Source organism: Phalacrocorax aristotelis, chromosome 6 (assembly GCF_949628215.1).
Source record: "Phalacrocorax aristotelis chromosome 6, bGulAri2.1, whole genome shotgun sequence".
NCBI lineage: Eukaryota > Metazoa > Chordata > Aves > Suliformes > Phalacrocoracidae > Phalacrocorax > Phalacrocorax aristotelis.
In genome coordinates this window covers 34,623,177-34,650,848 of record NC_134281.1, presented here as the reverse complement: position 1 = coordinate 34,650,848, position 27,672 = coordinate 34,623,177, and the positions used below count along the sequence as shown (strand labels likewise).

The window sequence follows — 27,672 nt, the reverse complement described above, 5'->3', positions numbered from 1 at the left end:
TCCCTGCTTGCTGTGGGGTACAGTTGTGCCCTGAGCTAGCCAAATTCTAACAGCTGCTCATTTTGAGTGTTGCTGACTGCATTGGGCACCGAGAGACGCTGGCAGACAGCCTATGAGTTATTCAGTGAGCAGGTTTCTTTCCTAGTGTTATATTAAAACATTGCTCATCTCTTGACAGATCCCTGAGGTGTAGGTGTGGGAGAGCAGGGAGGCATTCACATGCCCTGTATCACACCCTGGGAAGCAGAGTAGGAGCCCCCACCCAGCAGCTAACAGCAGGCCAGTTAGAGGTATGTTCTCTGAGCAGACATCTCTTCCTTTCCCCTGCTGAGGCTTTGCTGCAAAGCAGGGGCACTGCAAAGGGCAAAACTGCCCTGGGCTCTGCTGCCCTAGGCCAACCTGCATTTCCAAAGTGCCTTATTTACAGAGCAAGAACAAAGGCAATCTGTGCTGCTGCCACCCACTCACGAGCGCAGGCACACATCCCAGCAGCACAGCCTAGGGAACAAAGTAAATGGTGCAGGGTGCCGGGGATGCCAGCAGAGGCAGACAAGGGATACTGCAGGTAATACTGAACATCAGTTTATTTGCTCTACTCCCTCTTCCATAAAACACTGAAAACAATCAACTTCCAGCAAGAGATGAGAAAGCAGAAAAAAGTGAGAGATTTGGCTCTGCAGCTCCTTCCCTATGCACGGGACCAGACAAAGGTGTTAATGCGTTAGTGACGGTTGCTCCAAAAGGCACACAGCAGTTTGGAGCCCCTGACGCTCCGATGGGAGCCGTGTAAGCCCAGCAGGAGCCCACTCTGGAGCCTGGCTGCTGACACTATGCTTCTCACCGTGCCTCCAGGAAAAGCTCAGCTGACGCCAAACAGGAGAGACTCCACAGTGCAAGCACTGGAGCCCCCACTGGTCTGCTAACCTCTTCCTTGCAGGGCTGATTCAAGGCAAGAAAACACCCAGGTTTTAGTTTGAAGGGGGTGTGGGGGATGAAAGGGATGGGGAGGATTGGTTTAGTATTGCGATGCACCATCAGTGAGCATGACAGTATGAGGCTGCTGATCGTGCGGTGTCAGGGAGGCAGGAGCTGGGCTTGGGGAAGGCTCCTGATGCTGAACGACCTGCAGCCTGTCGGGGCAGACAGGCAGGCCCACTCATTCCGGCTGTGGGGTGTAACGCAGGTACTTCTTGCCTGACGGGAGGTCCTTTGTGAAGACTCCTTTGGGAAAGAGCTTCTTGGCTTCCTCATCAGGTAAGGTGGGCACAACCATGACGCTGTCACCAGGCTGCAGAGAAAGTGGGAACCATGAGAGCAGCAGAGGAGCTGGCAGGCTCAGATGCAGGTGGCACATCCCTGCTGGCAGGTGACACTGCATCCCTGTGAACGCTCAGCCCCTGCGCCCCAGGCATGTGCCCTGCAGCTCTGCCTGCAGCCAGCAGTGAGGACTGAGTGGGAGCTACATCAGGAGGTGTGGGATGATGTTGAAAGGGAAAGCTGTGTTGTCTGCCAGCCCTGCCAACAGGTCCTACAGTCCAGCTCTTCCCCACAGCACTCCCATAGAACAGCAAATAACGAGAAGGGAATTTGGGCATCTCTGTGATGCGGGAGGGAGCACAGCTTGCCTGAGTCTGCTCATCTATTCCTACTGCTCAGACGCCCCTGGACAGGCAGTGCTAGCTCCCCCTTGGTGTGTCAAGCCCTGGGGAAAGGTGTTCTTCTCTGGCAGGTGGGCTGGTGAGTGAGCTGTCCCCACACCACTGGGAGCTTATGTTGCAGGAGATAGGAGTCTTCAGAGGCAAAGCTGCCTCCATGCTCTGCTTTGCCCCCAGAAGTGAAGGTGCAGTTTGCTGTACGCTCAGCACATGGATGCTGGTGTTGAGGGGTGGAGATGCTCAGTGAAGTGCACTGATACACCAAATTACTTAACTTCTGAGGCTTGTGCCTATGGGGCCTTCCTGCCCAGATGGAACGGGTGTTTGGGGCAATGGTCTGGGAGCCTAGTCCTGCCTCATAACGCTGGAGGACTTCCTCAGGACACCCTGTAACAGCAGGAGTGTGTCCTCTGGCTCCAGACAGGCAGGCTTCTCCAGCAACAGCTATCAAAGCCAGCAGCAAGACAAGTCTAGGAGCTGAGCAGCTCCGCTGAGCTGAGGAAACACTAGTTATCCAAAGCATGCAGACTGTGCTGCTTGTTTGTGCTTTATCTTGGCTGCCCAAACTGTTTTGGGGAGTTTTAAATAATGCTACTGAACAGGGATGGCCAAAATTAAGCAACTTCAACTAGTAATTTTCCACGAGGATAGGACTCAGCTTGTATGTGCTGCACAAAGTGGAGCTGTGCCCATACTGGCCCTTCCTGGCTCAAAGGCAGGAGTGCAGCGAGCCAGACCAGCGAGGGGTGCCCTGTGCTTGCTGCTTCACTGGCTTTGAGTGGACTTTGGGCATGCTGACACCTTGTAATGCCCTTCCTTACCACAGACAACAAGCACAGGGCCTGCCTTGGCCCAAAGCTCAAATACTGATAGCCAGAAGGGCTAAGCCCAGTATTTGCTGGCACCAGGGACTGAGGGCAGGGGAGGGAGGTTCTTATGGCTAACTTCAGATTGCAACAGCCCTGTGCCCAGGGCTGGGATCTAACTCATATCTCAGGACCCCAGCAGCTTTCCTCACCATGTGGATCACCCTCCAAGGGAGGCTGGTTGACATTTCAGTGCACATTTTCAGTGCCCGGCTGTGAGCTTTGCTCCCCTCCTCACCTTCCAGTCCACAGGGGTAGCGACCTTCTTGTATGCTGTCAACTGCAGAGAGTCCACCACTCTCAGGATCTCATCAAAGTTTCTCCCAGTGGTGGCTGGATAGAGAATGGAGAGTTTCAGCTTCTTATCCGGTCCAAAAACAAACACCTAAGCACAGGGAGACAGGGTCAGGAGCTGGGCTGAAGATGTTTGTCCAGCTGCCCTGCTGGAGCTGCTCAGCCCTGGTGATCCTCCCTTTCCTGGGAGGTGGCCTGCTTGATCGCAGGTCAGGGGAGATGCCAAGGTGGGGATCTCCTAGAGCAACAAGTGATGGCCAGGTACAGGGAACACAGTGTTTGCTCTGGGAGCTCCTGTTTCCAATGCCAGCTTGTTTTGCTACTTGAGATGTTTCCTCCACTTGACCTGTGCCCTTCTAATGCAAGCACAGGAAAGGAGAGGGAAGGTCCAGCAGATCAAGCACTTTTGTCCTGTGTTAGGACAAGCACAACCATGATGAGCTCACAGCAATAGCAAGATGGACCTGTTGCCAGCAGGCTAGTGCTGTGCCAGCTTCTTCGGGCAGCACAACCCACAGATCTAGCCCAAGGAAGTCAACCTAACTCCTGAAGATGGTCATGTCCATCCAGGTAAACTGCCCCCATCTTCAAGCCCAGCCCCACGGACACAGGGCAGGACAGCAGGCAATGCCTACTGCTGAGAAGGCTGCTGTGCAGCAGCGCTACAGGGCCAGGTACTCACCACGCGAGCAGTGAGGGGCATGCCATCCTTGTCCCGCTCATCTGGGTCCAGCATGCCCAGCTTGACAGCAAGCTCCCGGTTTGCATCAGCAATGATGGGGAAGGGGAGTTTCTCGTCAGGTTGTTCCCCGTTATATGCATTGATGTCCTGCAGAGACAAAACCATCAGCATGCTCCTGCTCCCTGTTGTGGGTACCACTACTGGAGACAGAGGCCAGGCAGGGAAACCTCCACGCAGGCTTTACATGTGTGGGGCAAGCTCCTGCAGAGGGGCTTTGCAGAAATATGTTCAGCAGCTGCTCTACAGGAGCTTGCGACTTGCTTGGCCCCAAGGTCTCAGACTGGTACAGCACAGCCAGGGACTCATGGCCTTCCAAGAAGTTTCTCTGCTTCCAGAAACCAGGCAACAAACCAGAAACCTGCATGCTAAGCTGGACTCAGCCTTGTTCTTAGAGATTAGTTGTTAGGCTGTCTGTACTCACACCATGTCACTCACCAGTGGAACTGCCCGTGAATCAGCTGCTTTGCCCAGGCAATGGGTACGGAGAAATAGGGAAGTCCTGCCTGTGCTGGTGACACAGGGAGATATACCCACCTTTCCCTGAGAATAGAGGTGCCCCTCTTCCAAGCCTCTCACAGTAAGTGATCTAGCACTACTGACAGATGAATTGGTGTCACACCTGAACTGGACTGTGCTCCAGTAGCAGAGCAAACCAGCAGCTCTACAGCTGACAAACGCCAAGTGTTGAACACTTCACAGGTCTTGTGTGAGGAACCAGCTCCATTCAGCACATCACCCCTAGCTTCCCTGGCTTACTTAACTAAAGGCTCTTGAAAATAGAGTGAAAGTCTGAATGCAGGTGCTGGGACACTGCACACTACTTTCTGAACCACGGATGGGACAGAAGAGAAAACCATGTCCTTCCACAGCTGTGCAGGCTCTCCCTTGTGACCCTGGTTTGAGGTTGCTCCCTGTGCTAGTCCAAACTTGACCTGCTTCACAGGGAAACTGTATTTTGAGCATTTCTGAATCTGGTCTGGACTTCACCAAATCATTCACGTTATCCTTGTAGTTTGTGGTACCACCCATATGGGTCATGCTGAGCCACAGCAGGGCTGGGAGGAGCCTGCTCAAGGCAGCACAAGCAGAGCAGCTGCCAGCATTAAAGCAAGTTTAATCCAAAATTTCTGACCCAGAACAGAGCTGCCTGTTCCTTCCGTCCTCTTTATGCTACAGGGGGACAAAACTGACTCCAGGGCTGACACAAGCCTCCCGCACACCACTGTGGTGCATTATCAGCTGAGCTGATAATTTGAGTGTACAACCCTCTCTGCCTTTCCTGGGCTTTGAAGGTGGGGGAACAGGCTGGGTCCTGCTCAGAGGGAACTCGAGGAGGGCAGGGTTTGAAATGCTGCCTGTTGGCACTGCCCACTGCTGCTCAGAGCACACTAGAGGCAGCAAGAGCAGGTGGGCCCTGCACCACGCCTCAGGCCTCTGAGGCTGACGGTGGTGACATAAGGGGCTGTAACCCTGCCCTGGCTGCTCAGGATGCCACAAGCAGGTGGCAAGACATTTCCTTTCCAGCTTCTTTCTTGTTTTCTCCCCTGGGAGAAAGCACTGAGTCAGCAGTGCACTGCAAAAAGGGGCTGTTTATCTCTGCTGGGTTGTGGTCAGGCCTGCCTTGGATGGAAGGAATCGATTCTGTTCTGCAGACCTGCCAAAGCAGAGTAGAGAATGAAAGCAGAGCTGGAGAGGCCAGCCCGGGCAAAATGTTTCTGAATGCCCCACAGAGCTGCAGGAGGCTGTAGATGAAGGTCAGACAGTAACACAGACTGCCCCCATCTCTTCAAAGTGGGGACTGGAAGATGAAGAGAGCTCCTGAGAAGCAATATCTGAATCCTATGGACTGTAACTCGTTCCAAAACGCAGTTATTTCATGATCTGGGGATCTCTGCACAAACCCCACCCTGTTTTGCAATAAGACACCCAAGACTCACTCACTTCCCTATGAACCATTTTTCTTTCCAGAGTCCCAGCTGAAACCAGACATCACGGGAGTGATTTATTCACCCCCAACTCACCAAGGTGAAGGCATCAGTCACCAAAGAAAGCACTGAAACTTCCTCTGACATGCACAGCACATGCCAGTCAGCCCTTCTTAAGCACTCTGCTTAACAGGTATCTCTGTTAAGCAGTTTCTACCCCCGCCATGGCTGGGCAGGAGAACCTTTGGGGTTCTGGCTCTGGTCTCAGACTTACAGCAGGCCTTAACACCTGCCTTTCTAGTTCAGCTCTTTGGCTTTCTGCATTATCTGAAGCTCTTCTCTGCTTTGTTCAAGGACAAAGGAAAAGGATCACATGTATGGGCAAGATCTAAGAACAGAGCAATCACATCTCTGTCCTCTCTTACGCTCTCCACGATGCACGCATGCTGTGTTCATTGCTCCACCACGCTCCCCACACTGCTCACGGTGTCACAGCCTGACATGTCCTCCTGTTCCCAGGCTAAAGAGTCCCAGTTCCTCTGCACTGAAGCAAACCTGCCCAACTCTGCAGGCAGCATTTTTCCCCCCCTGCACCTTTTCTTGTTCCCCAGTAGTCTGCGAGGTGGGCGACGTCAAACACAGGCTACATGGAAGACTCCAGTATGCTATGGATTTGTCCTCACCAATTGGATCTTTTGCCCTGGAGGACTTTTACAGTTTTCTTTTTGACAGATGCTGAGCTGACATTTCCAAACCACTGACTCTGAGGCCTCTCCCAGCCTGAGAGAAAGCTCACCACAGCTTGGACCACTGCCCTCTGCATTTCTCCGTGCTTGTTCTGAAAGGTTTTCCAAACAGGCTACTTTGTCTCCCATCAGTCAGAATTGAGAGGCTGTTCTGCAACTTCTTCTGGTTTTACCTGAGGTTATGCTTAATAATTCCATTGCATCAGCAAAGTCAGCTCGTGGTTCATCTCTTTTCCAGATCACCCAAGTATGTTGAATACCACAGACCCTCAGACCTGCAGACCCCCAAGGGAGCTTGCTGCTTCCTTCCCTTGACACATGCTATCGCTTCCTCCTGTCTCCCTGCAGAAAAGAGCCTGCCCTTCATAAAGCTGACGTCTTTGAAAAACTTATTGGAAATTCGAGTACTTTGTAGAAGTCAGCAATACCCTTTAGTTCTTCAAAGGGCTTCAGCCAACCAGGAGATGAGACTCCCTTACAAAAGCAAAACCCAAATGTTCCGTTATATTTAATGGGATCTGCTAATTTGACTGCTGGTTTCAGCCATTTTGACCAGTGCAGAAACCTCATTAACGGGTATGGGATTTGTATGCTGTTTTTCCCAGGCCCTTCTGAGGCTCGGTGGAACAGCAGCCATGCACGACTCAGGTACGAAGGTCAATTTAAGCAATAAAGCAATTAGGTAATTTCTAAAGCCAGTCAGACATGAAACAACATTTGTGTGTGGAAATTTCTCACCTTTACTACCTGTATTGCATGCATGTCTCACCCCTGGAAAATGCATGAGAACATTCCCAATTTTAAGACCAAAAAAAGAGGCAGGTAATTCACCCAGGGATTTTTGCACTCTGGCTGTATCTGTCTGAAATGTTTATTTTACACCCCTACCACCTATGAGCCCTGGAGTCATACTCCCTGGCAGCATACCATTGCTGAGGTTGCATTTCAAGTTTTTCATTAGTTCCTTTTATGTTCCTTCAGCAAGCTATTTCATTCCCATCTTTTTTTATATTCCCTTATGATGGTTTTATATTTAACATGCTCCTATTTGTGGTTTTATGTTTAACATGCCCCTGCTGCTTCTCTGTTTTCTTTTCACTGCCTGGGCATAAACTGCACCCTTTGAAGACTGCCTGTTCACTTCTCTGATGCCTCCCTTCCTTTCCTGTTTTATCACAGGACTTTTTGAGGGTCTGTGGATAGATTGCCTTCCTCTGAACTTTTGGCACTGCCTTCACATACGTTTTACCCCTTCAGCTGTTGGTGGGAAAGCAGTAATACTGTTTTCCTCTTCTTTCAAAGTGTCAGTGCATAGAGAGCCCTGGACTTTGTGGAGCGCTCCATAAGATGGGGCAGACCTTCCCGTTCCTGCTCTCCATTTTAGCACCTAGTATCCTACATGCTTTGGGATTCAAGTGTCTCACAACGTTATCCTCAGCAAATATGCTGTTCTAAGCCTGAGCTCTGTTCTGTGTGGGCTTTTCCTCTGGCCTTCAGAGCAAGGCAGCAGCACAAGCTCCCCTTGTGCCTCCCCGCGCCCCATACCTTGCTCCAGGAGAGGTGGTCTTGGACGCTGTCAATGGAGAGGGCGATCATCTTCACATTGCGCTTGCTGAACTCGGGCGCCAGCTTCGCCGCCCGGCCAAGCTCTGTGGTGCAGACAGGCGTGAAGTCCCTTGGGTGGGAGAAGAGGATGCCCCATCTGAAAGATGAGAGCAGGAGATGGCATTAGGGCGAGATGTCATTCCGGTTTGTACCGCAGACGAAAAGCTATACAGATTGTACTGCATGGAGGCTAGTGCGAGAACAGCTCATCTCTCTGCTAAGTGAAAATCCTGTCCTGGGAACTCTTCCTTCCCTATTGCTAGAAGCCTTCACAATACCAGCCCCGTTCATCACACTCTGAGAAACTCGCTGTGCCTCACTCCCCCTCTACCTCCAGGATACCCCAGGGGATGCTGGAATAGCCCACCATTTCTGATGTGGAGGTGGACACCATGCCGTGTGAGGAAGTTTGGGGGAGCCACGTTTACACTCTATACGCCAGAGACCACATGTGTGAGGGCATGTAGATGCCAACCTGCCGGCCATGTTATTGCAGAGATCATTACTGATTTACAAGGCTATTCACTATCCTGTGTACCTCATTGACCACTGTGAGGAAACACCCACGTATACCATGCAACTTAAAAGAACAGGATAGGAGCAAACCTTAACCCAACTGCTGCCGTGAGCCGCTGAAAATACTTCATGAAAAAAAAAGAATCAATCAACTAATGGGGGAGGCCACAAGTTAACATCGTATTATGGCTACAGTTACAACAATACTGCCACCTCACTTTTGCCCACTGCTTCCCATCGGTAGGTTTTGCAGTTTTTAGAGCAGGCAAATACAAGTCACCCCACTTTGCAGGTAAGGCAACTGGCACACAAAGGCAGCAACGCAGCCCAGCAGCGAGGTGGGCTTATGGCAAAACGGCTCCCAGCTCTCAGGAGTTTCCAGAGGCTAACATAAAGCCACCCCCAACACTTAAAATTCCCTGCTAGGGACTTATGCCATTTCTCAGCTCAACACTCACAGGGCTTACTGCACCACTCTTCACCTGGTCCCCAACACTCAGTAAATACAGCTGCGTGCCACAACAGCTGGGTAAAGTTCTTATTGATTTGGGAACAGAGCTGGAGGGATCAAGCGAGGCACCCCACATCTCTGCCAGAGCTGTGAGGTTGCCACAGCTCACCATGAAGTTGTGGGGCAGCTACCTGGCCACTGGTGCTACAAGTCTCTTAATATATTAAGTATACTACTTGAATAAAAAGGCAGCAAACAACCGAGTAGAAGCTGGCCAAGAAACCTGCCACATGGGTGATCAGGCTGGAACAGCAAGTATTAAGAAGCCCTGCAACTTCTTTTCTCACCCAGAGGGCTCCTTTCTCCCCATTTGCCCAAGCTCACAATGCTGACAGAAGCGGACTCAAACGGTGATTCAAGCCTGCCAAGCGAGTCCCAGGCGCGCTATGCCAGCGCCCTCCAGCCCGTGCCAGAAACGGAGCAACAGGCTTTGAGGGGAACAGTGCCTGAAGGAATGTGGCTTACCACGTCGGGCTTAAACAGGGCCAGAGTCCTTTGCCGCTGCTCAGTGACACACCTTGTCGTGCCTGGGCTCAATCACAAGGGACGTACGTGACACATGAGCTGATCTCTGGGACCGGCCTGGACTAAGCGCCGCTCTGGCAAGCCTAGCTTTGCCCTTCCTCGGGTTCTGTCGTTTTCAGAGCGCTTCTTTCCTCTCGGCTCACCCGCAGTCAGCATTTTGAGAGCTAGCCCAGGGCACGATCTGGCCCAGCTCTGCCTCCTCCCGCCGCTCACACGCCCGAAGTAGCGACACGGGGCGCCCAGCCGGTGGTGCGGAACTCCCCTCCCTCCCGCTCCCGGCCGCCCGCCCTCCCCAGTGCTCACGAGTCTCCGAGGAAGTCGTGGAAGCGGATGCGGCCCTGCGTGGTCTCCGCCTCGAAGTTGGGCGCCTCGTCGCCCAGCAGCAGACCCGGCATGGCTCCAGCTCTCGCTCCCAGCCGCCGCCGCCTCTGCACATGCGCGAGGCTACCGCCGCCGCTGGCGCTACCGGGGGCCTGGTAGGGTATCACGTGACGGGAGGCCGCCGCGCTTTGCGGCTGCCGCCGCGCTTTGCGGCTGAGGCGGGTGGGTCTGCCGCCCCTCTCCGGTGGCGATGGCGACGTACGTGAGCGAGCTGGAGGCGGCCAAGAAGAGCCTGAGCGAGGCGCTGGGCGAGAACGTGAAGCAGTGAGTGTGGCGGGGGGAGGCCGGGCTGCGCGGGGGAGGCCGGGCCCGGCGGCTGCGTGGCCCGTTCATTTTCTCCCGGCCTTCGAAAGGGCGCGCGCTTGTACCGCGTTGATACCTGGAGAAAATGGGATTTTCCGCTAAGTAATAACAATGAACCGTGTAAGCCTGGCAAAACAGAGTGTGGCGGCTAGAGAAGGGCACTGAGAGGTAGGGAAGCGTTTGTTCTACGACTTTATCCTTGAAGAGAGTTGAGAGACTGATAAAAGGGAACATCCCGCCTCAGAAGACGCTGAGAACTGGGTGATTGATAGTCGAGGAGAACAACTAATTGAGATGTTGATAAGAACTAAAACTAAGTGTCGTTTAGGTGAACTATTCTCATTATTATAATATTAAAAGTCACGCCCATAGGCAAGAGAACCCCCCACTCAAACAAGCCCCTCAGTCTCTGAGCATGTGTGGTAAATTTAAAGGGTGCTGTACCTTTAAGGTGAAACGAGAAAGACACTAACAAATTTTTAGCTGGGGGGTGTGAATATTAGCTGTGACTGACACGTTTAACTGTATGAATACCTTGTAGTGTCTTGGTGCGGGGTGCTGGCTTTGGGGAGTTAACACCTAGCACTAATCTTTGCCCAGAAATGAAATTAATAAAATACGTCTGCTCTGTGTGTAGCATGGTGTTTTGTGCACTGGGTGAAAGAACCCACTTTTTGGGAAAATGGTGTCTGTGCGGAAGGCTCAGGACTGGCCTGTCCCCAGGCCCCTTAGAGCTGCTGGTGGAAAGCAGTGGGTTTAGGAACAACACTTTCTGTTTGGTGTCTGCACCTTTCCCACTCTTCCCTAGGTACTGGGCCAACTTGAAGCTCTGGTTCAAGCAAAAGATCAGCAAGGAGGAGTTTGACCTGGAAGCGCGCAGGCTTCTCACGCAAGACAATGGTAAAAAGCCATCTTGTGTTTGTCTTCCTGCCGGCTCTTATGCTGCCTTGCCCCTGTCAGGCCAGGCCTAGGGGAGCTCCTCCCTGCTGCGCATTGCTTCCGGAACAGGAAAATTGCTGTGAGGGAAATAGGAATGGCCAGGGCTCCGGTAGCAATACAGTTTAAAAGGTGGGAGGTGCCCTGGTCTGCAGGGGGAAGTCCCTTTGTTGCCCTGGCACTGACGGGCAATTTGCCCTTGTGTCAATACAGTAAAAAGGTAAAATATGGTGTCCCAGCAACCAAAAGGCCATTTTTTTTTGGTGTGTCACCTTAGAGACCCAGTTGTTTCCATACTGCACTCCCCCTTTGGTTGGGACTGAACTGGTGTTGTGGCTGAAGTGGGGGAGGGAACCCCCGAATTCACCTAGGTGATTTTGCAGCAAGCAGATCCCCTTCCTGGGCTTTGGGGGTGGCAGGTTGGAGCGCTGAAGGGTGAGATTCCTTCGGCCTCGCCTCTGTGTGGGTCTCCAAACATTGGCAGGCATTGCTGAGACCACTGTGGGGCTCCTGGCTTCCATGTTCGTGATCCCTGAGGGGAAAGGTAGGGAGTTTGTTGGTGCTTGAGCTCAAAGGCCAAAAGGGGATCCTGTAACCCTCTAACCCTGGCCAATGAAGTTTGTCTTTGCTCTTTCTAATGCACAATTACTCACTCTGTGTTCAAGTAACCCTTCTGCAAGGAAACTGCATTTTTATCTAGAACCTGTTTGACTTAACTTCACCTTCCTGGGGCTGGCTCTTACTGGTCCTTTTCTAGCAAAGCCAAAAGCCCTGTTCCCAGAAGTCTGTGTGGCAGGAGGGACAGCTGATCCTTCTCTGACTGGCTGAATACACCAGATGTTTCATGTTGCGTGCTGTAGGGCTTGATTTGTTTGTGTGTCACACTGAGAAGTGATCTAACTTGTTCCCGTGCCGCATGTAGTATCCTTTTTGCTAATGTGGTAGTAGCAGATTCTGGGTCCAGTAGAAGAAAACTCTCAAACTTAAATTGAAAGTTGTGCCTGTGTAGCTAAGCATGTGGGGAAAGCAAGACTGTGGAACAGCATAGCAAGCCATTTTAAGATTGCTTTGAGGGGGTGCCTCTGGGCACTGATGTGTTGCTAATGAACTGTCTGTCTATACGCAGTCCACTCTCACAACGATTTCCTCCTGGCTATTCTTACCCGATGCCAGATCTTGGTTTCCGCACCAGGTAAGTCCTGAGAAGCCTCGTTAAAAACAATCAGGTAGTGATGCTTTGCCACGTGTGTGTTTGGCGGGTTTTGTACAAAGCACTCCAATTTTCTGAGACTTAATATTGATGTCATTTTTGCTACTACTTTGCAGAAGGGTAGCAAAGTAGTAGCAATCCAGCTGATTTCAGGAGAGATGCTTTTATAAATAGGCTGTATGTGCTTGACTGATTAGAGGCTAACCTGGATTTCTGTGTGCAGGTGTGTTTGATTTCTGGATTGGGTGTGTGCTGTGAGCTGAAGTGTGAAGGGAGATGCTGCTTTGTCTTTGATCTGCTTTATTTACCACTTCCTCTCTCTTCTGAATTTGGTGATGTTCTTTGTTCTCTCTGCTGGGGATATCATTTTGGGGAGCTGGATTTTCCTGGCTGATCTTGAAATCAAGTATGTATCTGATAGGAAAATGCATACAGTGAATCTTGACTAAGCTATGGCTGATTAACCCAATCTCCCACAGATAGTTAAGAGTTTAACTTTGTAAGCACTTAGAATGGCTGTCGTCAGGGTTGCCAGATATGTTTTCTTTGGTCTTCAAAAGAACTCTCAATCCAGAGATCTGACAGGAAGGACAATTGAGCTGCAATTCAAGATATGAAACTCCTGTGTAGTAAGGGAGAGAAAATTGTGGTAGCTCTGATGGGCTGAGACATGAGAGATGAGCTTTTTGAAAGAAGAGAATACCCGTTATTAGGGTACCTGATGTAGCTCGAGGAAGGAAAAAATGCAAAATTTATGCTACCCGCAGCTTTTTTTTGTGTGATAGCTGGTCCTTAACTATACCAGCTATGCTAATTAAATGCTAACCTCCTCCACCTCCAAACTTGCTTTGTTTTGTAAAGTTCAAGAGTAAACAACTTCTGAGTCCCAGACTTGTCCCCTTTAACAGTCTGCACTCATGTAATTCAGAAGATTTATGTCTAAATCTTGCTGCTCCTTGCTTTTGACTTACTTATAGCTGGATTATAAAAAGAAAACACAAGAACAGTGATTCCTCTGTGAGTATTACCTGAAGTAGCTGAGTCTGAATTAGGAGGGAGAGAATGCCTGAGCTCTCTGAGGTCAGCACTGAGCTGATGCAAGTGTTGGAGTAGAAATCATAGCTCAGAGGTCTTGCTTCTGAGTAGCAGTAGTCAGGTTAGAGCCCATTGCTGTGGGACTGAAGTTGGTGGTGTTCATTCCTGTGTGCACCACTCTTTACTTAACTGTATTGCATTTCATGTGTCTCTTTATACAGTCCCTTAGTCTCATGCAGCTCTTCTGCAGCCATCTGGTCAGGCTTCATCTTCCCTGGCTTGAATAGCTCAGATTTGTCAGCAAACTCTACCAGCACCCTAGAACCATCTTTTTCAAGGCTGTCTAGGAATGTCTTAAAAGTATGAGCCCCATCTCAAGGCAGTGCGGTGCTCCACAGGTGCCTTCCATGTGCTATTTCCTGGCTGACTCTTCTTTTAATTTTAAGTCCTTGCAAGGACTTTTCCTCTTGTCCAATGGAAGCTTACTCTAAGAGCCCTTGAAGAACGCTTCTTTGTAGTGCTTCAGCAGATAGGTGACAGCACATAATGGAAGAGCTAGCTGACCAGCTTATTTTACCAAGTGCTGATCAGCTGGTCACCTCCCGTGCTTTCAGGCAGGTTTTTGTTGGCTCTGTCTCCACAGATCTACATAAGCCAGCTTGAAAAAAATCAGTTTAACCGTGTGTGTGTTCTAAAGACATGTTTAGTGCTATGCAGTTAACAGTACATACTGCTAATCTTTTCTAGAGTCTCTGTTTTGATATCCTCAGATCATTGCAGAGTTTCCCAATGATTTTAAAGCTAATCTTTACTGATGCCCTCTTTCTGGGCCGCTAACTGGTAGAGCTATTACACACATGTTACTTGCCAGTCTGCCATGTGTGGCATAGCTGATTGTACACACGACCCCAGGAAAGTGCAATATGAGTGGAATAGGAGATGCTATGTGCAGATTTATTTTTCTCCCCCTGGATGCCAGTCTGAGACCTGCTAGGTTTTTTTTTCTTTTCTTTTTTCCCCCATTTAAGAATGGAAAGGTAACAGGCTTTTGTCTCCACCACTGTCTTTTTGGGTAGGAGGTGTTTACTTCATGATTTGTGGAAACAAGAAACTTTAAAGAAGTGTTCTTGATGTGCTTGGCACACCATTGCAAGGGTTACTGACGTATGTAGTTTCCACCTTCGTGTGAGAGAGACAAAGGGGAAAGAAGCATCTTTAAAATGCCAGTTTGTATTTTAAAAAAATGGTGTCGTCAGTGTTACAAACATATGTGATATTGTGGCACTTGGAACAGGAAGCCTCGGAGAAGGTATTTTTAAGGAGCGATTGTAACACGTGTTGAACCATGCAAACAAACCCATCTGATCCAAATTTTGGATCTGACTCTGATAGTAGTGGTTCCACCTGGGATTATAAAGGGGAACATTGGGTGAATGTGAGACTTTGATGCTTTCCATTATCACCTCTCATCTGCTTAGGCTGTTGGTCATGCAAAATCCAAATCCCAGTTCAACAGCCTGTGTGGCATGGGATATTTAGGACTTGGTGGAGAAGGAGGAAGGTTCGTGTCTGTTCTGATGTGAAGAATGACCAGATTCTTTAATTCCTGCTGAGCTCACACAGAGGATACAGCAGGATCCTGAGGAATCCTAAATCTGACTTCTCTGCCCATTTGACAAATGGGTGATGCTGTTCCCTCTGATGGCCATGTTTGTAAAGACACCCACAAATACTTGAGTGGCACCAAGCTGTAACATAGGTGGGAAGCTATGAAAATGCCTGAAGAGCGAGGAACTTCCCAGAAACATGCCATCCAAAATACTGGAGGATGAGTTAATGTTGATTTTAGGCTGGCTATACCAGCCTGAGCAGTGTGGCACACTTCCCATTGTAAGAAAATTGTTTTCTTTGGTATTCTCTTTTTACCAACGTTTTCAGAAGTGCTTTTCTGAAATTTTATGCCTGGGATTTTTCTTCCCCCAAAAATTGCATCAAGAGGAACTCCAATTTAAAGCCTTTCTTAACCTTGCATGGACTTGCTCACTAAACTTATCTTGCTTGTTGGAGGATTGCAAGCAAGCAAGTTAGCAAGGTTTCTTGCGTTAATACATCTCACTTGAACTGTTCCCTCCCTCCTTAGCTAAATGTTAACAATAAAACTGAGACAACTTGCATAGTGATTTAAGGACTTAATTTACTGGTAATCTGGAGGCAACTAAGAGATGGTTCAGCAAGTTACAACTGTTGCTGGCATAGCAGAAGCATTTTATTATATCAGGGCTGCCCTGAGGCTTTGCTTGGAGGGCTGCCAGCTGTGAGATGGGCTCAGGTTGCTTGTGTTCCACTTTTCTCCAGAGAGCTGGGAAGGGAGGAAAAGGAAGAAAAATGAGAGTGAGTTGTTGACAGAGGAGGGTTATCAGAATATATTTGACTAAACCCTTGTCCCTGCAAGAAGATTGAAAAAGCAAACAAACAAACCCCCAACATCCCCCACCCCCCGAAAACCAAATAAATAGGGGTGTGAAAATGCATGTTTCCTGTGCCTTGCTGCTTTTCTCTGTTGTGACTTTCTCTGTTTGTATCTTTGTCCTTTCCTCCCGTGGGGTGCTGGTACAGCACGTCAGGAAAACCTGACGCTGTCTGTCTGGCCTGGCTGGTGCCATCACTTAAGAGATGTGGCAGCTCTTAGAAAAACATTCTTATCTGTTGCTCATCTTTGAAGGCATATCAGCAGCCATTGCTGTGGCTTGTTAACATTTAATTCTATTGCTAGCAAGATTAAATAAAAACTGCTAACATCTCTGCAGTTTCACGCCTGAGCCAACCCAGCCGTGTCATTTGTGGCCAGGAAGGCAAGTACTGGTTTTCTTAGAATACTAGATGGAAATTTTGCTTTTTTTCATCTAATGCAAGTCAGGCGTGGTAATATGAAAACCTGGAAAAGGAGCCTAAAAAGTTCTGCACTGGTCTCTTTATAATGAGGAATAGGAGATAGTATCTCACCTTTCACTTGTTCTAAGCTAAGTCTGGCTAAGTTTTTGTTAAAAATGCAGGCTGAGATTTGATTAAGTTACACCTTTCAGGGTCTACTGTGAAAGCCTAAAAATTTACTTGCGTTTAGTTCAGAAGTTACTATGTTGTGGTTTTTGTTTGTTGTTTTTTTTTTTAACAAGGCATTTTTAAAATTTGGACTCTGCTATAACAGTTTTACCTGTAATACATTGTCATATGAAATAGTGGTGTTAGCTTTTTCTGTCTTGGTCTGTTCCACTTTCTCGGTCTCTGCCACCTGGTCACACGGTTGGCTAAGAGCACTTTCCTAAGCGAGGCTGTGAAGGAGCTGTGTGAGACTTTGTGGAATCATAGAAAGTCCTGAGATGGAAGGGACCCACAAGGATCATCAAGTCCAACTCCTGTCCCTGTACAGGACAACCCCAAAATTCACACCAGATCTCTGAGGGTGTTTTCAAGTGCTTCTTGAATATCGCCAGGCTTGGCACTGTGACTGCCTTCCTGGGGAGCCTGTTCCAGTGCTCCACCACCCTCTGGGTGAAGAACCTTTTCCAATCTAAACCTCCCCTGGCGCATCTTCCTGCCATTTCCTTGGGTCCTATCGTTGGTGAACAGAGAGAAGAGATCAGCGCCTGCCCCTTCTCCCGTTGTGATGAAGCTGCAGGCTGCAATGAAGTCTGCCCTTGGTCTCCTCTTCTCCAGACTGAACAAACCAAGTGACTTTAGCTGCTTTTCATATGGTTTCTCCTTTAAACCCTTCATCAACTTTATGCCCCTTCTCTGGACACTCTCTAGTAGCTTTATATCCTTAATGTGTTGTGGCGCCCAAAGCTGCACACAGTACTCAAGGTGAGGCCACACCAGTGCAGAGTAGAGTGGGACAATCATCTCCCTCGACTGGCTGCAATGCAGGGCTTGATGCACCCCAGGACACAGTTGGCCCTCTTGGCTGCCAGGGCACACTGTTGGCTCATGTTCAGCTTGCCGTTGACCAGAACCCCCAGGTCCCTCTCCGCAGAGCTGCTCTGCAGTCTCTCATTCCCCAGTCTGTATGTACATCCAGGGGTGTCGTGCCCCAGGTGGAAAATCTGGCACTTGCCCTTGTTAAACTTCATACGGTTGGTGATTGCCCAGCTCTCTAATTTGTCCAGATCTCTCTGCAGGTCCTCTCTGCCCTCAAGAGTGTCAACAACTCCTCCCAACCATGACTTCTGACAAGGAGGAAGGGCCTGGGGTGGGGTGACATTACAAGCTAGAGAGATGTGGTTTTATTGGAAGCTTTGAAATGGGCCAGGTAATTTCTGTGTCTGCCCTTAACACACCTAATCCCCCCTGCCTAGAAGGGGTCTGACCTGCTGTGGAGGAAGAAAGGACTCATCTGTACAGAGCAAAACATCCTGTGTGAATAGCATTATATTGATAGAAGAGGAAGAGTGGTCCTTCAGATGGTTGTCCACAGTGCTTTCCCACATGCCCTTGTTAGGCCTCTGTTGCAGTGTTGTAGTGATGAGTAGTGATGCCAGCTTTATGATTTTCAGAGTGGGCTTATTTATTATCTTTTAATATCCTATAATTGACCACTGGATTTTGACAACAGGGTTTGTAGACTATTGGTTTTCATCTCACTAATAAGATGTAGCTAAACTTTTTAATAAACTTTTTTTTTTTTATTGGGAGGATATGCCATCTTCGTGTTTGCGTAGGTTGTTTCTAACCCCTTCTTAGCAGCTGACTGTTCATAAACTTCACCTGGTGTAGCCTTTTTTCGTAAACTTCCTCTGGTTTAGCCTGGTCCTTAAAGTCATGCTTGAGAAGTTTTTTTTCATGGCAGAGAACACTGTGCCCATGCTTCAACCATGAGTGTGGGAAGCTCCACGTAGCCAAGGACTTCCAACTAGCCTCGTTCCCTATAAAGAGGACTGTAGTATAACCACATTTATGAATCCCTGATTATGGTACACTAAACATAGTTGCGAGAGCTGGAGGTAAGCATGCCGGTTGGCGTGAAGCTGGTGTTGAGCTGTGGCAGCCTGCAATAACAGGAGAGAATCGGAACTGGTTGTTTGTCAGTACTCGGTAATTGTCCTGGAGGCTGGCCAAGTTGTGGGTGGTGAGTTGTGGGATTGCTGTTGTTACTTCTTGTCCATGTCTGGAGGAAATGGCAAATGCTGGCGCTGGTGCAGTCAGGGAACATCTGAGACGTCACACTGCTGTCAGTGCCACCTGGCAGCAAAACTCCAGCCTCCATTTCGGAGGCGACTGAAATAACTTCAGAGCTGAGGTGTCCAAGCTGCCTGGAGGTGGGCAGGGACCCAGGCACAGGGCGTACTCTGCTCCGAAGGAAAAAGGGTGCTTGCTTGCTGTGCAAAACCAAGGGAGGAGGATACTGGTGACACAAAGCAGAAGCTGCCTCTTTAGCCACAAGAGGGCCATCCAGTCTTTGGGTTGCACTTCTTGTTTGCTGTCAGCAAGTGCATACGCATCCAATGCAACGTTGTCTTAAGCCCCATGTAGCTGAAGGAATTGTGGACAGATCCTGTAAACCTGTCAGCGGGAAGTCTGCAAGGCTGTTGTTGCCAAGAGCTGTGTTGTTTTCAGGATGTGGTTTGGCCTATTGTAGGTATAGCTGTCAAACAGCATATAGTGGACTTTTGAGCAGGCTCCTCAAGGTGATGTGGCCTAAACATATGTATTTATGGGTACTACACCGTAATCTCTTTTTTTAGCTGCTTGCCAGTTCTTGTCAGTCACAAGCTCACAGCTCATGTTGGTGTCATCCTATTCCTGGGCTCAGTGGCCTTTGCAATTATTCCCCCTCTCCTTTCCCCTCAGTGTAACAAGAGTGATCAGCCCTGATGTTTAAGAAGGGTCTGAAACAAAGCTTGCTAAAGCTGATGGAGAACTGTAAAGCTTATGTAATGAGTCAGGCTGCTTGGTCTTGCTGGTTAGCATCTGACCTGGTCCAGGATCCCCCCTCTGGGCAAGCTCCTGTTGTCTTCCTGATGGAACAAATGGCTTATTCCTTCCTTGTGGCTTTCCTTGGAGGAAAGGCTCATCTCTCTCCTCCTGCCATGGGTTTTTGTGTGGTGTACGGACAAAGTTTCTACTTCAGTAATGGGTTGTGAGTGATGCAAGCTGGCAGGGGGCTGACAAAGGAAGGGAAGGGCTGCCAAAAGCATTCTCCCCTGAGAAGTCCTTCCTCTGGGCCATGGCTGTTGATTTTGGGTTAAGGCTTAGATGGGGGCCAGATGTTATGGATGTTCCTGTGTGGACAGTTTCATCCTGGCTGTAAATCAGCAACACCTATTGAGTGGTTTTTTTTTATTTTCTTTTCAAATTGTAGAAGGTGCTGGATCTCTGCCGTGGCCAGGTGGCTCTGCAACTAAACCTGGAAAACTCAAAGGAAAGAAAAAGATTTCTTCGGTTCGACAAAAGTTTGACGTAAGTGACCACAGTCAAATGGTCATGGTTTTGTGACATTCTGTGGGGGGCAAAGAGCTCTGCACAGCATGCAGTTTTTGTTAGTACTGGGGATGATAAAAGTCCTTCACATGCAATGATGTATGTTGTATTTGTTTTGAGTTCTGGATTGGGGTGGGAGCTGGGGGTTAGTAGCTGCTGCTTCTTTTGTGGAAGCCTCTTGAGAGAAAGCCTGCAGTGTGACCTGTCTTTGTTAGACACCAGAGAATCTGTGGAAGTACATCTAAATGTCAAAGTTGCAAAAGTTTGTATTCTAGAAACCAACTTCATGCATCTGCCAAGTTCTTGAAGCAAAAGTGACTTCCTATTTATTCAGGCAGTCGGGCAGAATTCATCTCTGCAGAGCTCTACAACCCAAAGACTTAGCAGTTGTTCCTTGGGTGGAATGGGTTTGGAGGGTTAAGTTTTTTCAGAAATGAAGATGCTTTGCAAAGGTTCTCTCTTCTGGTATGTGGCAGAGAAACGCACAAGATCCAGTTAATTTTGCAACAAAGGCTCTGTATGTCCATCTGGTACTGTCACATGTCTGTTCTACGGTTGTTTCTGTGCTGCCAGACCAGTGAGGAGGGGCACTGATGTGAAAGAGGATGGGAATGGGGCACTGTCCTCCAGTGGCAGGGTTTGATGATGGTTCAAACTGAATTAACAGTTTGTTGAAAGGTAGAGTGTCTGTCTCTTACTGAGACAGATTTGTCAGGTGTCTGAGCGCATCGTAATTTGGCTCAGATCTCTGACAAGGCAGAAAACTAACCAAAAAAGACCCCAAATCCCTAGTTTTTCTTGTTCGTTTATTCAGCTGGATTGGCATTCTTTGCAGTTGGATGAATGCCAAAGTCAGTGCAAAGGAAGAAGGGACAGCTGTATGGCTGGGGATAAGGGAAGAAAGGTGGGCAAGTGAAACCTCCCGCTCTTACACTGTGAGAAGTTAGCTTGGCTCAGCCAAAGTACACACCATGCTTCTAGGGCCTATAATCAGGCATTATATGTGTGTGCTTCAGAGGCTAGTGTTTCAAAGGGATGTGAGTCCACCTGAAGGCTCATTGTGTTTAGAAACTACTGAAGTATTTTGCAGTGTTCGCAGCTGTGACCTGAATTCTGACGGCAGTCTGTGTTACCTTTTTGGTTTAAAACTTCGCTGTAACTTTTCAGTACCAAGTAGAGGAGAGTTTGAGAGCCAAGTTGTGACATAGTGAAAGTTTTGGAATTTGGTTTACTCTGATACCCTCCCAGTACATGACATTTCTAGTGTGTGTTTATACACTTGTACCTGGAATGCTTGGTAGTAAGTACTGTATGAAGCGTATGTTACAATTAACAGGTTCGTCTGTTACTAGTGGTATTCCAGAGCTGTGTGAACTTGAAGTGCCTTGTATTTCCTCATGTTTCCCTCACTGGTCAGAATAACAGCTGTGAATGGTAACAGGTTCATTCCAATTGGCTTCTGCTCTCCCAAACCACATTCCCCTTAAGAGTTGCTTACATTTTGAAGGTCTTTTTTTTTTTTTTTCCAGGCATACAGGCATGTAGCTTTCCTGTAATGAAAGCATAAATCTTCAGAATTACGGGGAGGGAAACCTGCTTTCACATCATTAGTGGGTGGATTGGTTTTTCACTTTGAGTTAAATGCCACACTGTCCTTTGAGTAAAGCAGCCCCCCTCCCTCTCCTGAAACTAAGATGTGAGAAATCCACTTTGCTCTATATTCATTGTCTATATTTAAAGTATGTGTTTGTCTTGGTGCCCCATAAGAGCCTTGTGGCAATCTTTATTCCAGAGCCACCGGATTTGTGGCTTGGGGAACTGAGGGACAGGAGTTGCAAGAGTACTTGAGCGAGGGCCATGTAATTCCCTTGTGGGTTGGGGTGGGGCCAAACACATGTCTGGGCCCAAGGATCACTCATTCCCATTTGCTCGCCCCCCCCCCCCCCCCCCCCGCCCTTTACCTGAGGACGGAGACTTCCTGGGAACCACCACAAGCACTCAGAGTTTGAGACACCAGCACATCAAGGGAATTGTGCTGGAATCCATGTGTCCTGGAAAATAGGGGTTGCCACCTTCTGGTAGGAATTACTGTTCTGTGATGTTCCGGTGTGGTTTTTTTGTTTGTTTGTTTTTGTTTGTTTGGTGGTGTGTGTTTGGGGTTTTTCCCCCCCCCTTCTCTAAATAATTGAGTCAGTTCTGGAAAAATAGCCATAGTCCACCTTGGAATCGGTGGCTGCTCAGTAACACAGCTATGCTTAGAGTATTGAAAGTTCACGAGGAGACTAGAGCATGAAATTCAGAACTGGAATTTGGCAAAGTTTTTGCCTTTAAAGCTTTAAAGAAGGGTAAGAATCGCTTAAGAATCACATAAGCTTAGGATCATTGTTTTTAATCTTGATGGAAACAGTACAGTTAGTAAGTAAGAATACACCCTCCTGTACAAGAAATAACTAAATAGAGGAGAATTCTTCAGCATAGAAGGAGGTGACTGAGAGATATGAAAGTCCTAAAATCATCAGTGGCCTGGATAGCATGAACAGAGGTAAAAGGGACAATGACTGACCACATTTGAGACTTACAGGAGAATCAAATTAATCTTGCAGGTGGGAAGTACAGAGCAAACCAGAGGAGTGACTCCTCATGTGGTGTGTTATTACACTGTAGAATTTCTTGCTGCAGGATCTTGTGGATACCCAAAGTTTCGGTGGCTCAGGTGCTGCTGGACAAGTTCACGGGCTGTTTAATAAAAGGACACTGACACTGGCTCAGAAATTTCTTCAGTAACAAATTCTTGGGGGTTGAGAGAGTATCCTGGGGAGGACTATCACTCTGCTGGTTCTACTGTGGCATGTTTTTATAGGTGTTTGTTTTCTGACTGGAGAAAGGATGTTTGGCTAGATGACCCAAAGGGTCTGATGGAGTATTCATCTTATGCTCTAATATTGTGTTCATAACAGCACCGGTTCCAACCTCAAAATCCATTGTCTGGAGCCCAGCAATTTGTGGCAAAGGATCCTCAGGAGGATGACGATTTGAAGCTGTGTTCTCATACCATGATGCTTCCTACACGTGGCCAGTTAGAAGGAAGGATGATCGTAACAGCATATGAGCATGGGCTAGACAATGTCACAGAGGAGGCAGTGACCGCAGTTGTTTATGCTGTGGAGGTGAGACTGGGCTGGGCAGCAATGGTGATCTCGTTACACCAGTGATAAAAGGCTCTGTGCACAGTATGGGGTAGTGTCCCTCAGTGGGGAGAGGAAATCCGCTTCTCTAATTGCCCGTTTGCCTCAGGAGGAGTAAGATGAGAATCAAAGGACTTCCAGATTTGTGGCACCATAGATGTAAATTCTTGGGTTTCTGCCTGCAAGTGTTAATTTTGAAGTACTTGCATATGAAGAACTCCAGGCATGCTTAAGTACATGTTTTGGAAAATGCTATTGCTGTCACTTAAAAGCAGGGACAGAATGGGAGCTCCAGTTTAAACAGTTCTATGAAAAGTAATCTGTTATAGGTGCAAGTATCTGGCATGGAAGAGAAATGACAGAATTGGGTAATACCTGCAGGCGAAGTGCCTTCTGTTGCTGGTTTTGGCCATCAGTGGTGCATTACCTGACATATCCCAGGAATGATACAGCCATTACTTGGAAGTGTTGATGTGTTGATGGCTTTCTGGAGTCAGGATGTGGAGGCCAACACGAATTCCCCATCTGGGAGTGAGGCCAAATTAAGGAGTTGTCTGCCTGTTTTTCAGACAGTTGCTTCTCCAGTGCTTTCCAGGCAACTGAACAGTCTGAAAAAGAGGAATAAGTGGCTTTTCACTGCAGTTTTAGGGCCAATATTTCAGTACAAGTGTAACATCTAGTGCCAATTATGAAATCTTTTAACTCTTTATCAAAGGGATCAGGGGTTGGGAATTTCCTAGCATTTAAGAAACCTCTTTGACATTTGAAGCAGCACATCGTGTATTAAAATACAGTTCACAGGCTCCTGCATACAGTACTGTCACACAGTGCCACGTTGTCGGCATCCAACTTTATCAGATAGTGAAAACATACTGTAACTTGTCCAAATCTTGGTTACCTTATGTCTCTGGGTCCTTGTGGTCATAGCAGCACTGTGTCGTGCCAATTGTTGAGGTGCTTCTCATGGTTGTGGCTTGGTAGGGTGAAAAAATTGCCATGTATAAGAAGATTTATTTTCACTGCAGAACCATCTTAAGGATATTCTGACATCTGTGATATCCAGGCGGAAAGCCTATCGTCTGAGAGATGGCCATTTCAAGTATGCCTTCGGAAGCAATGTTAACCCTCAGCCGTATCTGAAGAACAGTGTTGTTGCTTATAACAATTTAATTGAGTGGTAAGCAGCTCTCGGCACACATAACAGGAGGGAGAACGTGGGGATTTCTTAGCAGTGGAGCTTAGGACAGTGTTAAGTCTCTCTTCCTTGTCTGTGCTTGTCCATCAATGTATGAGGGTGGTCCCTGGCCCTCTGAATGTCCTTAGTAATTATTGCTTTTTGGAAGCTGTAGTGAATGACACAGGAATTTTGCCCCAGGCAGAAGAGCCCTGCCTTTGTGGGGGCACTGCTGTCATGCCACAGGAATGAAATGTCAGTGAAGACCTGTGGGACACTGGCCTCCTGTCATTTCCTGCATCCAAATGCATTTATGGTTCCCTGGCAGGCTTTTTCAGTTAGCAGAGCTTCAAGGTCATCTTGTTTTCCAGAGTCTCTAGGCTAAACAGCTTGTGCTGCATGTCTGGCAGTGTGTGTGTGTGAAGGCAGTAGTGTTTGTCTGTGACTGCTTCTAGCAGTTGACAGGAGGCCATGGGTGTTTTAAGGTTTGATTAAGCGCTACAAATGCAATCCACTCCAAACAACTCTGCCTAACAGCTAGCGTCTTTCAATTTATTGTTGTGGGTGCCTTAATTTTTATGCTGCGTAGAAACTATTGGCTGTAAATAACAAGTTGCCCAATCAAGATCAGTTACAAAGCAGGTTTGAAGCATGTTGAGGATTGGTTTGTGCTATTTTTATTAAACTGGAATTTTAAAGGGATGTTAATTACAGCTGAAATAATCTTATGTATGTAAAGGCTAAGTCAACTGATACAGAAAAGCAAACCCTGGGGCCAAGCCCCTCCTGCGTGACTTCTAAAGGTGGTGCTATTTTCTTGACTGGAAGGTTTTACTGCCTGCTCTGTCTACAGCCCTCCAACCTGCGCAACACCTTCTGCCAGTCAGAGTCTAGCTCCCCAGCCGCTGCCGGATGATGCTGAACAGCAGGCAGCTCTACTCCTGGCGTGCTCTGGAGACACGTTACCAGCATCCCTCCCACCAGTGAACATGTATGACCTTTTTGAGGCATTGCAGGTAAGCTGTTCATGTTACACTGTCGTGTCACAGGCAGCGCTATCATGAGTACTAGTCTTGGATCCGGTCTTAGATTTGGTTTACATGCATGGAGGAGGATCTGATTTCTCCTCCTTCTTTCCCTCTCAAATTTACAATTCTTTAGCTTTGACTTGTTACCACTATTAGGTAATGGTTAACATAGAGTTAGCTCATGATTTAATGCCTGTTCTGCTCCCCTTGGTCAGAGAGTTGATGAGGAAATCCCTGTCTCTTCTTATAGCTGTGTAAGACGGGTGAACTCTTCATCTGTAGCAAGACTGCAGTGATTATATTGGAACTGAGCTAGACAGAGATTTTGACAGCAATGCAGCAAAATTACTTGCCTGCCATGTCCCTTCTTACTCCTCATGTTCCACCCTGGGTACTTGGAGGAATACTTGGTCCTGGGATGCAGGCTGCTGCAGTGGCTTAGCTATGATCACCCCAACCCTGGGGAGGTGTCTAAGGTAGGCTGGATGAATCTTCCTGTGGAGATGCATGCCTGTAGTTCCCTCCCTCACAAGCAGCTCTGGGGACATTCAGACTACTTTGAATGTCTAAAATTACCTGTGAGAAGTTCCCCCTTGATCTCTGCTGTTGTGAAGAGGCCTTGGGATTTTGTCTCAAGGCTGTGGAGGCCGACCATTCTCTGTAAGAGCTGTAATCAGCTTAGTCAGATAGAATCATTGTTTGAAAGATTTTGATGACAAATTGTTATTTGTCATCACAAGAGCAAAATGATTATTTCCTTACCTTGCCCCCCTTACAAAAATCATGTAACGGGTGGTTGTTTTGTGCTGGCTGGTGTGGCAGTGCCGGCAAGTTGCAGCTCTCCTCATGTGCTGTGACAGCCTGCATTCCTGCTCTGCAGGCCTGGCTATCTGATAATCCAGTAGTAGAGGGAGGTTCTTCCACGGGCAACATGAGGAAATGTGTATGAAAGCATAAAACTTGTTTTCTAACATATATCTCCAGGTGCATAAAGAAGTTATTCCTGCGCACACTGTCTATGCTCTGAACATTGAGAGAATTGTCATGAAACTTTGGCATCCCAACCATGAGGAGCTACAGCAGGATAAAATCCATCGCCAGCGCCTGGCAGCAAAGGAGGGCCTTCTACTCTGCTAGAGCTAGGCAGCCATGTCAGGCCTCAGATAGCTACAGTGCTGTTCCTTGCACTTGACATTCAGATGCTTCTTACAAACCTGTTTCAGCATGTCAAGGATGACGTAAGTTATGAGTCAACTTTTCCTATGGAAATATGACTGAGTTGCAGTACGCTTTCTCTGCTTCCCCAGAGTCATGTGCCATGGAGTGCTTGCAGCAATCCCACTGAATTGGAAAGGAGAAACAAGATTTGTTTGCAAAGACTGTTTTTTAGGAAAAATAAATGTGAGGATGGAAAGATTTGGTTTTGAATAAAGTGTATTTGTGTTTTCTTTTGTGACATAGGCAATCTGCCCCCTCGCCCTCCCCTCTCAGGTAGTTTGCTTTCTGAGCTCAGTCTCCAGGGGCCTTGTCCAACTTCTGTTGCAGTTGGTGGGATCCTTTTCCATTCATGTAACTGGAAACGGGGTGGGCGCTCGTGAAGTGAAGGTGAGGAATTATGTAAGCTGACATTGTTCTTCTTCTACCAGGGGAACTTCTGATGAGAAACTCTGAGAAAACAAGGCAAAAAGGGAAAGGTCCTTTCTAGCCTGTCTTGAATCTGTTTGCATCACAAAACATGAAGGTGCACACTGTCATAGGAATCTCTCACGGGTTACCAAAATATGCAATACAATCACGGTGGTGAGTAATGTTTTCCTATCAGCCTAGTCCTTTACTCACCTATGTCTTGTAGTAGTTGTGATCAGATGTTCTACGACTTGTTGGACCTATGACAGGAGGCAACCTCTGTGCCTGTCAGTACAGCTAACGATTTAGCCATCCCAGCAGGCGGCTTGACCACCCCTGAGTGGGGACAACAACTCCCAGAAACATATACCAATTCACTGTCTTAGTGTTGCAGACTCCTTGGGTTTGCAGCATGAACAAGATGTCTCATATTACTTCATTGTAAAAACGTGCAGCCACACCTCTCCGTGTGGGGAGCAGTGCAGATCATGTAAAAAGGAAATTCTACCGGCTGCGTTTCAGGAACTCTACTGTCTTCTTGAGTCAGCTGTGTGCTTCTCAGATGCTGAAAGCAATAGGCTTATTATAATAAGAGAATTCTATTAAAATGTCTTAGTTAATATATGACCTGTTTTTAACCACATCTGCAGAGGTACCTGCTGAAGGATAACTGGGCTTATTGTGCCTCCAGATAGCAGACTTGAAACAGCTTTCTCTGGTGGAATATGAAAGGGGAAGCTCATGGTTCCCCTCCATTCTACCTTTCCTCTGTTGGGGAAGTATTTGGCTAGGAAAGCTGTCATCTTTCCCATGCAGTTTCCTTCTCTACTGTGCCCCCAGGACTGAAGAGGGTGCAGGTCCCTGATGTTTCTTTTTTGGTTTGTTTTGGTTTTTTTTTTTAATAACTGCCTTTCTTGCCCACCATGACTGTTCAT

At 47.9% G+C, this 27,672-nt stretch overlaps 2 protein-coding genes across 3 annotated transcripts; one reads left to right on the top strand and one right to left on the bottom strand.

Annotated features, from left to right (window-relative positions):
• Nucleotides 1-566: 566 nt before the first annotated feature.
• PRDX6 (peroxiredoxin 6) lies at nucleotides 567-9,820 on the bottom strand. The gene is made up of 5 exons (XM_075097109.1): nucleotides 9,689-9,820; nucleotides 7,774-7,930; nucleotides 3,498-3,644; nucleotides 2,760-2,906; nucleotides 567-1,288 (listed from the first exon to the last, which is right to left on the bottom strand). The coding sequence occupies exons 1-5, from the start codon at nucleotides 9,778-9,780 to the stop codon at nucleotides 1,157-1,159; spliced, it is 675 nt and encodes a 224-aa protein (XP_074953210.1). The 5' UTR covers nucleotides 9,781-9,820; the 3' UTR covers nucleotides 567-1,156.
• Nucleotides 9,821-9,860: 40 nt separating this feature from the next.
• On the top strand, nucleotides 9,861-26,567 carry TADA1 (transcriptional adaptor 1). 2 transcript variants are annotated; one of them, XM_075097106.1, is made up of 8 exons: nucleotides 9,861-10,030; nucleotides 10,878-10,969; nucleotides 12,132-12,197; nucleotides 19,606-19,703; nucleotides 22,682-22,891; nucleotides 23,935-24,086; nucleotides 24,937-25,099; nucleotides 26,096-26,567. In XM_075097106.1, exons 1-8 carry the CDS (start codon nucleotides 9,957-9,959, stop codon nucleotides 26,246-26,248), a joined length of 1,008 nt encoding a protein of 335 aa, XP_074953207.1. In that variant the 5' UTR covers nucleotides 9,861-9,956; the 3' UTR covers nucleotides 26,249-26,567. The 2 variants fall into 2 exon arrangements, with proteins under 2 accessions (XP_074953207.1, XP_074953208.1); XM_075097107.1 differs by lacking the exon at nucleotides 12,132-12,197 and having other exon boundaries at nucleotides 9,881-10,030.
• Nucleotides 26,568-27,672: the final 1,105 nt, after the last annotated feature.